Source organism: Calidris pugnax, unplaced genomic scaffold (genome assembly GCF_001431845.1).
Source record: "Calidris pugnax isolate Ruff unplaced genomic scaffold, ASM143184v1 scaffold44, whole genome shotgun sequence".
Taxonomy (NCBI): domain Eukaryota; kingdom Metazoa; phylum Chordata; class Aves; order Charadriiformes; family Scolopacidae; genus Calidris; species Calidris pugnax.
The window spans coordinates 27,032,430-27,048,650 of record NW_015094506.1 but is presented as its reverse complement, the minus strand read 5'-3'; the positions used below and the strand labels follow the sequence as shown (position 1 = coordinate 27,048,650).

The following is a 16,221-nucleotide window of genomic DNA, read 5'->3' as shown; positions in this document are numbered from 1 at the left end:
TAAAATTAACTTAAGTAAATTCAAAGCATCTTGCTTTACATATTTTCAGTAATGGTTATTTGGATGAATATTAAATATCTGCTTTACCATTTGTTAAAATCAATTTTAATAATTAATAAGTTTAAATACCCTGCATAAGCCTTGAACACAAAGGTCATTGGTTTCTGCTCCACAGGGAGTACCATCAGCAACTCTGTCCTTCAGCTGATAGTAGGAAGTTGTTCCAGAAACTCGGCAAAAAAGTTTACAGCGATCTTTCATAGCAACTGGAAAGAAAATCCAACAGGTTTCTTGTCTGTTTTAAAACTTTAATTAAAGTAACATTTTTATTTCATTAATTGAAAAAATTTAAAATTACTTACTACCACTGTATTTTGGAAGCCAGCGAACAGCAGATGTAAGACCATTGATATTAAAGTGTTTGCCATCAAATTCAGAGCACTGTTGCTCCCGGAAATCTTTGTTGCCTTTTGGACATGAATCAGTATTACATGATCGAAATTTCATCCTGCGACCAACACAGTACTTTCCTCCATTTCTTGGTCTAAAAAAATAGATAAATGTAAAACACATTCAGTTTGTAAAATTGCTGGTTTCCATGAAAAGTGGCTTGAGCCACTGATCTAAAGGTGAAAATCTCACACAGCATTAAGACACCTGTTACTGAATTTCCCCCCCACACACATCTTCTATTGCACTGTGCATACATTTATGCCCAAGTAAAGAAAGTAAAAGGTCCATGTAAAATACTCTGCTGAGGTAGCTGGTAATCAAGCTACTGAAGTTTATTAATTTCTATTACATTTTTATTTCTCTTACAGTCATAATTATTTTGCCTGGGAAAAAGCATTATTAACCTTAATTCTTTTATGAATTTAGCTGAGATTACAGCACATCCCTCAGTAATTTTAAAATTATAATTTTACAGAGTGACAAAGAAAGAAGACAGAGTTAGGAGATTACACTCATTCCTAAATTCCTAATATTGGTTTCAGTTTGGGGATCAAAAAAACGGAAAATTTTTGCAAACACCCCATATACTGTGAAGTCAAAAATACATTTCCTAACTTCTATAAACCCTGCTACACAATAATTTAGTATTAGTAGGTTCTTGGGGAGGAAAAAAAGAATAAATCAATGGCATACTGATACTATCAGTTATGACCGAGCCGTATCAAATGCAATTCTAGTCTAACGGCTCTTACTCATCAGAGAAAATAAAATAACATGAGGTCTTATGACTGAAATTCATTTATCCCACTGATAATATCAAAATGACATGACTTCCTAGAAAAACCCTGAAGCTACCCAGGATACAACTTCTGGAGAAGTTAAGGGTAAGGTTCTCATTGACTTTTATTACAGACAATGAAACCCACGTTGAACTATTCCATCAATGGAAGTTTCCCATTATAAAGGTAAGTTGTAAATCACTCTGCTGTAACCAGTGTTCCTTTTGGGTGTTGCTGGTGGTGATTTTGTGAAAAAGACTTAAATCAAAGCAAATAAAGTGTTCTTCACTTAAGATTACCAGGGGATACACATCCATTTCTTATTGCAGCTTTTACTCCAAAAAAACCAGCACAATGTTTAAAGAAACCTTCAGTTTTTAGCGTAGAGATAGAAAAAAACACCCTGCCAAAATAAGTCTTTAGGAATATCTATAAATATAAATTATATAGTTGAGAGACAAGAGTAATCTAGAAGTTCTAAAGACATCTCTTTTTTCAAACATTGCTGAAACAAGCATTTTTTTTAATTGGTGCTTTGAACTAATTTGCGCAACCCACAATACCTTCTTTTTGTTTTGAACCAATCCATTGTGCCGTAATATCTTCATTATGTACTAATGTAAAACACAATAAAAAACATACTCTGGTCTATTGCACAGCCTGGTAGTGCTCTTGATTCCGCCTCCACAAGTTCTTGAACATGAGCTATAAGGCCCCCACGGTCCCCATTCTCCATCTACAGGACGTGTCTCCATTTCTCTGCTCACACAAATTCCATGGCGGCAATGCTGCACAGTCCAAAACCAAAATAAAATTTGTAAGTCAAGCACAAGGTTACTGCATGTTTTAGACAAAGAAAGAAAAAAATTCAAGAGCTTACTGCTCTGACATTTTCTAAAATGTTCAAATTTCTTTAAGGTATCTTACCCAGAAGTCGTATTTTCAGAAATACTGTCTAGAGTTCTTTGCTGTCTATGGCAGCTACTGGATGCTGAATACATCTTTAGGTCTTGTCACTTTATTCAAATGCCTACATAAGAATCTCAGAATCCTGATCTTGAATTCCTGATATGTTTTCATGCACAAACTTCAAATATAGATTTATTCTCATTTGTATGTATGAGATTCTTCCGTTCATGCTGATACAAAAAAGGGAAAAGGTATGACAACAAACTACCAGAAATTCAGGGGTTTTTTTGAGCATCCCAAAAGTGAAAAAAGCTAGTGGGATTTTTGTGGAAAAGCACACAAATTTTCAAGCATTTAAGACCTTGTTTCTGCTAAAGCAAGATGATACTATAGATTCGTGCTTAAACTCAGACATCTATAACAAAAGCTGTAAAATATTTTGTATTTATCTATATTTTACAATAATATTATATTTACTACTAAGTTTAAAAAATTGCTATTACCATTAAAACTCAATTAATATTTAAAGAAACAATAATTCTTAGAGCAAGATACTACATTGCAATGTCTATTGTGTTACTTCAGATTCTATTCCTGCTGAAGAACCACCTGTTTTCAAATAAAAGTTGCATAAAAGTGCAATTTTCATTTCATCTGGTGGGATTTACATTATTGAGAAGAGAAAGATTGCAAAAATATTCTGTTGTAGTCATGTCAATTATGAGACTTCAACACTCCATATCTGTAAACTGTTATTATTTACAGAAAGCTGTACTTACTAGCTATTTTTTTCAGAAAAATCAAGAGATCAGTCTCTTGCTGCTAAGTATTTACTGTCTAAGTCCCTGACTCTGCAAATATTTATCCACTTCAGCGGTTATGCAAAAAGTACATGACTAAAAAGTCTAAATGAGAATTTTATGATTGGTGTATGTGTGACTTTTTCCAAACAACCTGCAGGAATTACCAGCACTAATCCTACTGATGACTTACGGCAGTTGGAATTCTAATTCACTTGTACGCTTCACAAAATCCCAAGTGTTACATTTGATCACAACACAATGGAGCAGTTTAAATGCTAAAATAGAATTCTTACAAGATACTACAATGTCAGCACCATGTCTCTTGCTGACTTCTATGTGGATAACATGTCCTCAACTTTGTCCTTGACTCCAAAGACCCTCTGAAGCATCAAAGACTGCCCACATCTGGAGACAAGACAGTGGGCAGGGTAGACTACATGGGGTCAGTGCTCATACACAACAAAGAGAATTCTTCATTTTAGATGACTGTTTGCAGACTCAGGATTAGACTGATCATTATGTTGTCAGGAGGGATTCTCCTAGTCATATTGACAGGGAGTGGCTTATTCCATCCTTCCTTGTAGTACATCCATGGATCAGTCACTAGAATCATCAGAACAGATTATATCAACTCAACTCCTTGTTCTTTCTACAGCTTAGCATTTGCCTCTCTGCGACACAAAAAAGCTTCGAATTACCTGAAGTCTAGCAGGGCTTTGGTAACTAAAGCCTCTGGCACATAAAAAACAATTTAAGAACCTCTGACACATGGAAGATAAATTTATTTCAGGATTCCACCTGAAATTCCACTTTTTAAAATAGATTTAAATGTTGCATAGAATTCTCAAGAGTAATTATGATGTTACAAATTTATTGTAGGAACTATCAATTAACAGAAATTTTGCTGAACTCACAGGAATGATGTATGCAATCTTTCTCAATACACCTGAATGACATAAACCTCAAACATTGTTCAATGGTTTTATCGCTGCATGAAGTAATTCCTATAAGCAATTTCATCCTAATTAGTATAAGCTTTTATTATATTGATCCTTATGCTCATATGCTAACAATAATTTTGCTCTCAAAATAGGAATTTGTTACACAATCATATTCTGCTTTCTGAGTTCTGCATTAGTTCTTAATCCAACTCAGCAATAAAATTGCTTGCCTGTATAATTCTTCATCACACTGACTCTTGCACATGGGACTTATCTTTTAAGCCCTTGAATGCCTCCCTCTAATAATACAACCAGTAAAGGTGATTTTCAAGTCCAAACACAGAACAAAAGCTACATCAATCTTGTCATACAATCATCTAAATAATCCACCAAACTGGCCAGATCACCCCTTGCTTGATGGTAAGATTAATGCTTTAATTTAACACCACAAATACACCATCATTTCACTGCATATATGCATGTTTTTCATACTGCAGTGCTTACTGACAGTTTGCATTACTTTTTCCAAGATGCCCTTAGGGTACCTTTGTACCCAAACTTTCTAGTACCTAGCACTAAAAGATATGGCTGCACTAGGTAAAAGTTGAAGGTAAATATGAGGAAACGTTAAGACCTTGCCTTTCCAAGACCTGTAATTAGCATCTTAGGAAATAATTTTTATTACTATAGGCTGAGGAATCTACATCCTCCAAATTCTAATTCCCAAAATGAATCATGCACCCAAATATGGCCGGCAACCTAGAGTTTAGGTTCTTCTTCCATCTACAAAAACATTTACAATAACTTGAAGGGAGATTTCAGGAAAAGACAGAGTTGTAAAATGAAATTTTATACCCACAACAGCATTATTTTGATCCATAAAAATGCAAAGCACATGTTCACATCTGGGATTTTAATAGCTTATTCAACAAACTTGTCTCAGCTATTACTCTGCTGCATTCCTACAGAAGCAACATGATGAAGTCACAGTAGAAAACTCCGGCACCAGACGCGTTCCAGATGTTCCTCTGAGCTCGCCTGAATCATTGCTTCACTGAGAACACTATGATATGCAGAACTTTCATAAACGTAAATGTAATCACTAACAATTTTTCTCCCCTACATTTGTTATGGAAAATATAACGTATGCATTATGCAAAGTGGGTATCACTTGTAATTCCAAACATACTGACTACAGCAAGTGGCAAGTCTGCTCTAGCCAAGGTCACAGTTGGTTTTCTGTCAAGAAGGCAGAAATTCTGACCCAAATCCACATGTAATTATTATATTTTCAATGCTGAGGTGGAAGGAGGGTTAATAGTTCAAATTTGGGATCAATGAACCTACAGGTGCCCAAATTAATCACCTGCCTATAATAAGTGGTTTGACTCTTGCCTACAGACTAAACTAGGATTTGATAAACCAATTTCAGGTCCAAATTATACCTTATCAAACTTGCTAAATTTGCAGGAAAGCAATTTTGAAAGGAATTATTAAAGCACTAATTGCCAGGCTATGCTCATTTTTGACTGAATCAAGGATAGTGACAGATGCACCCAGAACTGGACTACAGCTCTTCAGAAATCAAGTACTTCATACACAGGCTGCTATGACTCACAGCAGGAAAAGGACTCCAAGCTCACCGTTACTGCCTTTCTTTTCCAGGCTATTCCAAGAGATACACGTGGTTTTTGAAGATCTTGGGGCAAAGATTGAAATGCTGATGCTCAGTGTATGAGGACATAGAATCATGCATTAGAGCCCTGTGTAGCCTTGCAGAAAAGGAAGCTCAGGAAAAACTATTCATCTATTTTCAGACACTAACACAGAACCACAGAATGATATGGGGTTGGAAGGAACCTCTGTAGATCATTTAGTCCAACCCCCCTGCCAAAGCAGGTCCACTTAGAGCCAGGTTGCACAGGAATGTGCCCAGAGAAGGAGACTCCACCACCTCTCTGGGCAGCCTGTTCCAGTGTCCTGCCACCCTCAAAGTAAAGTTCCTCCTCATGTTCAGTTGAAACTTCCTACGTTCAAGTTTGTGCCTTTTGCCTCTTTTCCTGTCACTGGGCACCACTGAAAAAAGACTGGCCCCATCCTCTTGACACCCACCCTTTAAGTATTTATAAGCATTGATCATATCCCCCCTCAGTCTTCTTCAGACTAAGAACACGCAAGTCCCTCAGCCTTCCCTCATCAGTGAGATGTTCTAGTCCCCTAATCACCTTCGTAGCCCTTCGTAATACGTTTCCACAGATGTTGTTGGTTGCTGCTGGTGATTCTAAAAGCAAAGATGATTGAACAGTGAAGACAAATATGAGGAGAAAATCAAAAGGACAAAGCTATAATTATAGCATCTCAGGTCTCTACCTCTGTAGGATGGATTCTCACACGAACCTATATTTATTAGTCAGATGACATTAATTATTGACAAAACCTAAAATATTTTATTATTTTTTCAACATTTTCAATTTTTCTTGAAAAAAAACCTACATGCTTTATTTTTCCCTTGAAATGTTCCCACATAAAACTTTTACCTTTATAAAAATCCTAGTTTATAGCAAAAATTTTTGGTTTAAGCACTTAAATATACTTTAATCTGTTTTTACAGTTCAAAAGATCTTATGCTACTTCCAGATGGTTAACATATCCCACTATTACCCAGCTGTGAATTTTCTATATTTACTATAGATATACATACATAATTAATTATTCTTTCAGATTAACTATCTTCATGTATTGCATTCACAAGGTAGTCAAGCAATGTAATGATTTTTAAAAGAGATGGGTAGTAACCTACAACCAAAGAACAGCAAACATACTTCAGAATCGGAGACTGCTACTTTTTATACTGCTCAAAGCAGTATAAAAAAGACAGGAAATTGAAGTAAAAGCGAAAGTTTTCTATTTTAGTAATATTAATTCTAGATAATAATATTAACTCTGCAGAACTAATACAGGAAAAGTTAAAATTCCCAAGGAAATATTTTCTTTATTCTCTGTAAGACACTAAAATGTTAGGTTGCATTTTTCCTTGAATGTTCTAAGAATATGCTACTAATATATATTAAGAATGCACTGAGCTCTACAGGCGTGTAGAGAGCCATGAGATATACAAAACAGTTCTCTTTCAAAATGCATGGATGTTGAAAGATTGCATATGGCAAGAAGATTAGGAAGTGCAGGCACTCAGGAAAAGCTGCTTGCTCATTCACTTGAGACTCTCTGATTTTACTAGATTTACATCTTCTTGTATTTTAGGGAAGAAAAGATACAAAGACTGTTAGAGCAGTGTGTAGAGCAAGATCCACTAATCAGACCCACTACCTGAAAAAAACCCTAAAGATTACCAAAAAAAGTTGATACTAAATTTACAAATGCCTTAAACGGATCTTTTCTGCATTCATGACAGCAATAATGCTGCAAATGCCAAATATAAATTTATTTAGGTTGCCAGCAAATATTAATTACAATCACTAGCCGCCATGTGTTATTCCCATTAACGCTAACAGAAACTTGCTGACTGAGCTTGAAAGGAGCTGTCCCTTACACAGGAACAGATGACAATTTGTCAGATTAATTGCTGTTCTTTTTTACATCTTTCAGAGGTAATGACTGTAATTAGCTCTTCGCTTCCTAGAGAAAACTGGTTTCAGTGCAGTAATTGCATAAAATTGGGTTTTGTATTCATATATAAAAGAAGTCCTCTGATGTTGGCAAATTAGAGTCAATTGAACTAAAGACTACATGTGAAGTTTATATAAAGACAAACTTCCTTTCTGCTCAGTGACCGACTGAAAAATGGGTTAAAGATTGTAACACCAGCTGCATGCACAGGATTTAATCAAGCCAAGCTTCCATCATAACCTTCAAATAACTTCTCCTAATCTTGCAAGAGGGAAAGAAACCATTTGAGACAATTTGCCCATTAAATTGTTATCTATTAAGAACAGTATTTTCAAATTCCTCACTACTACTGTCTTACCAAATACAGAAAAAGAAAAAAATTTATCTGTAAAGGGTAAAAGTTATTGGGGGAAATTTAGTAATGACTGAGTGAAATGTAGCAGCCTATTATACGTAGAAATAAGAGCAGATTTTTTTTTAATCATCTTTGAACCTATAAAACTATCAAAAGGTAAAAAATTAACACTGTTCCCACAACCCCTGAAGCTGCCAAAGCATACTGCTATGTAAAGCAGCTCAACGCAATAAACCAGCCCTACTTGAGATAATTGCTGTCATATCTGAGCATGTCAAAAATCTCTGAAATATTTATTCTCACAATCCCCTGTCAGGTACAAAAATACTTCTATTTGCTGTTGGTGAACTGAGACATGGAGAAGTCAAAGACTAGATCAGGAAAGAACTCAAACACCTAATTTCTGTTTAGTTCTCAAACTACAATCTAAAACTAAAACACTCATATCTTCACTGATAACTCTGGATTCAAGTAGCTTCTACCACTACTCCTGTTTCTGTCAAGGTTTTGTAAATGCCTTGACTATATCTACTAATTAGATATTCATGACCCTTATGGACAGCCCAAGACAGGTTATATCCTCAGAGGACACAGCTCAAGATCCACACCCAAAAACAACCTGCCAGATGAGGAAGCAAGTGAGCTGCACTCTCATGACCCAAACACTCTTTACCAAATAAACCATTGAGGAGGGTATAGCAAGTCCAGCTTCTGTTTCTTCCTTTTTAAGTGTCAAAGCATTCATTCCATACATCGTACAGCCAGGCAGAGTCCTATGCATAAGAGTGCGAGAAGTAGGATTGCTAAAATCCAGAAGTGCTGGATTTTAGCACTGAACAGATCCAAGTATCCTGAACTATGTTACAATAGGCAAGACAGTACCTGAGTGCGAGGTTACGTGTTTGGGCACTTACTGGAGTAAGTGAAGAGGTACTGATCCATGCTTTCATATTTTGGCTGAAACCAATACAATGTGCAAATACCTACCAAAACCAGGATTCTAATCCAAAGACTTTCTCTTTCAAAAAAAGCGTACTCCTACACCCACACCACTCATACTTAATTCGTTCTGGTTCAGTGAAACAGCCTCGACAAAAAAAACTGGGGGCAACAAACTTTTGGGATGTCCAGTTTCCAGGAAGTTCAACTTTGGAACACTGCTGATGAGGAAAAAACTCAACTTGTTACAAACAATCTGCTTTTTAGAAAAAGAAGGAAAGATGGCAACTTTTCCCTGAGGTTTTCCATCTATCTTTAACCAATGTTGCATCTGTAAACTTTTATAATTATTCTGAACAACCTATGTTATTTATATCATAACATTACAGAACTAAGCGAAACTGTAGGTAAAGTCAGTTGGATACTGTTCACACAATCAGCACGTTTCAGGTGCAGCATTGCCACACAGCAAGCACTGATCTTTCTCGTCTACACCAATTATACAAATGCAATTGCTGAGAAACAAATGACTTACCATTCCCACACCACAAGCTGTTCCATCAGCCAAAGGCATGTGCTGAGTACGACAACCCTTGTGAACACCTTCAGTGCTTGTGCACCACAAGCGTTTGCATTGTTTCTAAAAAAGCAAACAAGATTACTTTTATTGTACCTGTAACACCATTTTAGGCATTAGTTGGGTTATTTGTATTGCTTTCTCATACTATGCGGGCTTAGAGGTTGCTATTTTTGCTACCATTTTTCACAGATAAAACCCCACAAAAACAAAATGGATTTTGCTTAAGGCCAGGCAGGAGTGTGGAATATACTTGAAACTGATCACATTAGAAGTAATAAATAACTTTATTTTCTAATTCAGTAAAAAATTTAATAAAGAATGTAAGAGGTTAAGGTTGATACTATGCAGCACCATTTGAGTATAATCCCCAGACAAAGACTAACTGGAATTCTTAAAAAACACACTGGCTAGAAAATTAAGAAGAAAGCCTCCTTTTCAAATTCTTAAAAGATTCTTAACAGACAAATTATGGATTATAAAACTTACAAGGTGGTCTTCAGTAACACCATCTTCAGTTCTTTGGATCCCCCTTTACTTTTCTACAATATTTCCATAAAGCCTGATGACTCCTAAACGACATTCTACCTTACCAAAAGTGCCACTTAATTCTGTCTGAATCTGATCTTAAGTTGTCTCCTTTAAACAGCTCCAACAACCCACACAATGCTAGTAGAGGTATTTGATAAGTTGGTCCAAAAATCTAACTCTTCATAACATCTTAACAGTAATGAACGAAATCTTAATATTATATTTGTATTTATTTTACATTGCACTGGATACATTAAGTTTTCAAAATACAACTTAAGTTTCAATATTAATCTACTAAACTTTTCTTTCCAGATCCCTATTTTGCTTTAAAGAAATTTTTGGTTAAGTATACAAAATTTACACTTTAACAGGCATGAAAATATTTCTTGACTCTTTGACAAAATAGAGAAAATCTATACTTTGGACAAAACATTTAGAAAAAATATTTTAATTAATATATTAACTTTCAAGTTAATACTTTTAAAAAGTTTTTTAAAAAGCACTAAAAGAAGCAGATGAGAAAGACCTGTTAATGTAAGATAGGGGCTATAATATGAAAAAATTTTAGAATGTGTTGAAATAATTCCCTTTCAGTAGTTGCCTTAATTTATGCAGCTTTAGATCTTTTAAAGGAATCATAATCACATTTTCAGATGTGGAAATCAGAATGAATTCATCCTACTTTTTAATTCTATGTATTTCTAGCATATGGAGCTGCAATGCTCTCCACTGAACTCTACCCTCTTCAACTCAATAAAATCAGAACTTGCACATATTTCAGGATAAAATTCTTCCAAAACCAGAAGTCCTAAGAATTCATTTCTAAACCTATCTCTCAGTAATTTTTCAGTATAGATTGTGCATGACTCTCTGTTGTTCACTCACCAGATATGGGCACACTTGCGAGCCAAGACCAAACATAAGTTCACACTGCTTGTTGACGTCATACATTGACCCAGGCAGCTGAGAGGAAAGATCATATATTCTTCCACTAGGTTTGTCTAGGAGACATTCACCATAACCGGTGCTGTTGTAAAAACGGGAACAAAATGTGAATAAATCGGTCTTAAATAATTGGGACCCTACTCACACAACACTTAAACATGCATATCTCAGTGGAGTTATGGGTTTGCAGGCCTACTTGCCTATGTAACGACTTCAATTAATTCAATTATTAAAATAAACCATGTCACTTGATTTTCCTTTATGGCATTTTGCATGATATCCACCAAAAAAAGTTTTTTTTTTTGTTTGTTTTCTGGTTGTCTTATTTTCACATTCTTACAGGAAAAAAACTGTTACTGCCTACCACTCTTTTTTTAAATATAAACTTCTGAAAATAAACTGTGTCTATTCTGACCTACTACGACCATACGAAAAATACTTTCAATAACCAACACCACTATATAAAAAAAAAAAGTAGTATTCTTAGCTTTACAGGTGAGTGCAACTTTAACAAAGTCATGAATCATCCACAGAGTTAAATACGTGTACTTTTTCTGGAGGACTGAGGACCTGCAAGTCAGTGGTTAAACTTAAGAACAACCGAAAATTGGTATTTAATCAATACCTTTAAAATACGTCTCAAAGACATGACATTGAAAAAACCAACAGACAAACCAAACCAAAACCATAGCATCATATTGATACTTACTCAAGAAATTCAGTGATATATTTTTGACTGCATTTTGACCAGGTCCATGGGCTTGTATGGTAATTTAAAGTTGGAGCCATCACATGGTACTGATGTTTAATTCCAGCTTCTTTACATTTAAAACTGTCATCATGAGGCACATTAAATCTAAAAAGCAAAACAGACAAACTCCAAAACAAATTCAGCAATAATTAAATGACACTCCGTTGTAGCAGCAAATGCTTGAGTTTTGAGTTTGAAAACACTTTGAAATTTAATGGGACTCACTTAATATGATTACCTGACATTATGGCAATAGATATTTTAAAAATGCCTTATATAACTCTGTCTTTATCCAAAATACTCCTCATTATATAGGAATTTTACAATTACATAGTACTTTAGCTCGCCAGGAAAACTCCAGTGTTTTGGGAGTATGCCACTGCAAATGAACAACCCATCTGCTCAGCTCCTAGACTGTCCAGAACACATTACCCCAATATTCACATCATAAGTCTTACTATTCAGTAACAAACTACCAAGCGCATCAACATCATATTTATTCAACTAGCACATGGTCTTATTTTATATGCCAGTTTAAGTACCACAGCAAATGGCATGTATCTAAAGGAACTTCCAGGCACATGAAAGATCAACATGGTAGCTACAGAGCTCTGTAAGGCCATCGTTACCTACACTGTGGCATGCCCCATGGAGCTAGAGTTTAGCACCTTTCTGCCATCTCTGATGAGGTACGCTTCATAAAATAAAATGCTGTCATCTCCTCTTATTTTTCTGTGTAAAGTATTTCTCTTTGTTTTACTCTACTGTATTCTGAAAGGATCAAACACAAGGAAGAATATTTCTGCATTACAGTAACAACAGTCTTTTCTTAAAGGTAAACTCCTATCACGGCTAGAATGCAATTGGAGCTAACAGGACTATGTGGCACATCTAAGATACCTCTCCCAGTGTCCCAACCAGTTCATATGACAAATGGACCAAATACAGCTGTACGGCCAGTATCTCCCATGATTCAGGATACCAACCTGCCAGGTTATAAAGTTCATGATTTCTCTACCTCTAGGTGATGGGTAGAGCTGACTCACTGCAAGGGGCAAAAATAAAGACTCTTCTAGAAGGACGTAGCAGACTGCACCCTCTTAGAAAGGTAGAGCCCATCACCGCAAATTGGTCATATTCAAAAGGAAATAAAAAAGATTTACCTGGTAGGAAAGAGGTACTTACACGTGTCCAAGCTCATGCGCTATGGTAAAAGCAGCACTCAATCCATTTTCTTCGCTTATAGAACAGCTGCGCAGTGGGTCACACATTGTACCCAGCTCTGCTAAACCTGCAAAATTGAATCCTTATATAAAAGCTTAAGAGAATGAGTTTTCCTGTAGAAGGAGTGACTCTATAAACAAATACTATGGCACACATGTTTAAAGTCATGCCTCAAATGCACCGAATTGACACAAAAAACCCAACCACCAGGCACCAGAAGTACACCCCAGGGCAGAACAGCATTAAGAAGTCAATTTTTTTGTCTTTGTGACTTAAACTTTGCATCTATTTTCTGATTTATTCCCAATTGATTTTTCTCTTTAGTGAGATTTTCTTACAGATTTTCTGTTATAAAATCATATTGATTAAAAAAAACCAAACTCACCAAGAGTATCACACTTCTCTCTAGCTCTGCAGATATCTTCCCTTGAAGGAAAATATTTATTTAAAATTATTACACAAATAAAAGAACATTTTTAAAGTAATTTGACTGTTGTTATATTAATTACAGCAATTGCAAATATGATTTGCTATTTTTAATCTTATAGTCCTTTCAAACAATTTGGATTCTAGTGAGAGAAGTAATTTAAATTCACCAGTCTAAGCTCACAGCATTGCTTTCCATCTAGCTTGCAAAGAATAAAAATTCAAATACTATGTTACTTCTCTACAATGCAGAAAGTAGATCAAGCATGAAATGCTGCTGATGAAAATGTGCAGATTGCAGTATACTTGAAACTATCTTATGTAGGTAACCATCTGCCAAAATAAGGTAAAATTCAGGATAAATACCAAACAGTTTGAAGTGCTGGAGTGAGTCCAACGTGAACACTGGGGGGAAAAATAATGAAAAAAAAACCAACCAGCATAAGAGAGAATATATTTCAGTGAATGAACATCAGAACATTCTCTGAGGCAATCAGTGTATAGGAAGACTATATACTAATATTTAAATGTTCTCCATTTGTAAGATTTCGGTAGTTCCAATTACACCTGGGCTATCAGGAGCTGATCATCACTGCATCCTTCAGCTGCATCCATTATGTACAACACCCCGTCCCCATCACATGTATATACAATGACTTCATTTCCTTATAACAATATCCCGTCTAAGCTATTTCGATTGTCTTTAATGAAAGGTTCCTCACATGGTTTGCTACCAACATAGCACTGTCAGAGTAACTGCTCATGTATTGATAATCAATGGTTTGGGAAGTTCAAGAGAGTCTTTATTCACTTCAATTATCTATGAACAGTATCAGTGTGGTTTAACCATCAGAATGGTTAAAAAATGATGATGTAAAAAAAGAAACTGAAGCATTTGTCTCACCTAGCTGAGTAATTATGGCTATTTCAGATACTGTACCTAGTGATAAGAACAGCAGTATCATGATGGGAAGGGTGAGCATCATCCAAAGTGTTTTGTGCTTGCTGCCATAAGCAAAAATTACGAAGAGTGGTAGCTGCATTAAAAGTGATAGCAGGTCCTTCCTAAGCAAGAAATGGCCAAAAAAAAAATCAAATAAGGGCTTTAATACTCATGCACTTGCACTCATTACTTTGTTATTCATGCCCCTAATCTGCAAAACAATGACTGTGCACTGAAAGGAAGTCAGCAGGACTCCACATAAGCTCACTCACACGGATTTCTTTGCAGGATCAGGTCTTAATTTAGCTACAAGTCATCAGTCATGAGAATCCATTATTTTAATCAATGTATGTGAGCATGCACCACGTGTTAAATATTAAGAAACCAGTGTGACATTTATGATAAATAAATATAAAATCATGTATTTGAAAAGGATATACTTCTTCCAATCTTAAAATACCACAGCTGTTAGGGCTGAAAACCCTCCATCAAAACCTTCTATAGAAGTTGTCATTTCCCTGTCATGATCCATGCGTATAACCATACTTTAGGTAGTTATGTCATAAGTTTTCATACAGTATCTGATTTATGCCCATTTAGGTCAACAGGAGGTGCTAATTCAGAGACGGGGAAATACAGGCACTAAATAATGCACTTAACCTCACATTTGACATTTAATCTCCTATCTTAAAAAAAATATAGTTAAAGAAAATATTTTGTATTTAAAGCTAAAGTATTTTAAACTTTGGAATTACAATGCAAATTTATGTATTTTGTTTCTTCTATTAGAAAGAAATTTTTTTTAATATTTATTTTTCCTACCTGTTCATTGTGAATTACAATTAATTTTACAATAACTATATTTATAAGATTTCCAATACTTGAATCTTTATAGATTGCTGCAACCTAAAGAGAAAAAAGTCAGAAGATTAGATTATTAAACTCATCTGATAAAGAATATCTCTTTTTGTGATGTGAGGAAGTTAAAGAAATAAAAAGTTGCTACACAACAGAAATTTCATGCATCCCTTTGTACCTTTCTACCCCAGGATACGGTGCCAAACCCAAAATTGTTGCCCTGTTTTTAAACTAAGATGGTACCTAAAAATAGCTCATAATTATTATACAAACAAAGATCAGAACATGCACACATGTTGTTTTCCAATACTAATCTCCACATAAAAAGAAACTATCCTAACAAAATCTTCTTAAATGCAAATAATAATTTCTAATACCCAAATAGCTATAATTTTATATTCATTTCCAAACACTTTCACACCATGTTGAAATGCTAGTGTAAAAAGTATACTTATTAGACATGGTAAAAACTGTAGTTTATTGCTAAAATATCAAAAAAGAACAAAAGTAACGTCACTGTGACTATCATAGACAAAAGCTGGCTTACATGCATAATTTGTAGAATAAATACCTAAAATATTAGAGGAGTTTAGAAAGCAAGTTTGAACGAATATGCTTTTGCCCTTGCTTTTAATGGAAGCTGATATAAACCTGTATTGAAAATATATATGACACATACAAAGGTTTCTTTCCTCATTCATAAAATTTGTATTTACATACCCAAGATGCATTTTTTTATATACCCTTGCATCCAGATAGTAAAAATCATGAGTCAATTCCATAGACCAAAGTGAATCACTTTGAAAGTTATTCTTCATAAACACAGTAAAAAAGTTTATTCATTCCCAATAACAGCTTCAGATGTCCCATCCATATGGATTCTACAATTCAGCTTAAAGCAGTTGTTGAATGACAGCCTTACCTAAACAAGGACAGGAGTACTGGCTTTCCTCCCTTCTGGCTTATGCTAAGGCTGCAAGGCTACAAAAGTTACAGGAGCAAGGAACTGATCCAACTGCAAACCAATATATATATATATATTTTTTTTTTTTTTTTTTTCCTTTTCTTGTATCTTGTTATATTGATCAACATGATCTCATTCCTGGTGCAGCCCCTCCAACGCAGGTGCTGACAGAGGGAAAAGTGCAGAAAAACAGACT

General features: G+C 35.1%; 1 protein-coding gene across 1 annotated transcript in view; it reads right to left on the bottom strand.

Moving 5' to 3' along the window:
• The window catches only part of ADAMTS20 (ADAM metallopeptidase with thrombospondin type 1 motif 20), an 87,962-nt gene that overhangs the window by 45,570 nt on the left and 26,171 nt on the right, over positions 1–16,221 (bottom strand). Inside the window, exons 5-15 of the mRNA XM_014964226.1 lie at positions 15,026–15,109; positions 14,201–14,325; positions 13,627–13,665; positions 13,220–13,260; positions 12,796–12,901; positions 11,569–11,715; positions 10,800–10,941; positions 9,342–9,446; positions 1,875–2,020; positions 363–544; positions 130–266 (exon numbers count right to left, since the gene is read on the bottom strand). Coding sequence (XP_014819712.1) covers positions 130–266; positions 363–544; positions 1,875–2,020; positions 9,342–9,446; positions 10,800–10,941; positions 11,569–11,715; positions 12,796–12,901; positions 13,220–13,260; positions 13,627–13,665; positions 14,201–14,325; positions 15,026–15,109 — 1,254 coding nt within the window. The remainder of the gene's footprint in view (positions 1–129; positions 267–362; positions 545–1,874; positions 2,021–9,341; positions 9,447–10,799; positions 10,942–11,568; positions 11,716–12,795; positions 12,902–13,219; positions 13,261–13,626; positions 13,666–14,200; positions 14,326–15,025; positions 15,110–16,221) is intronic.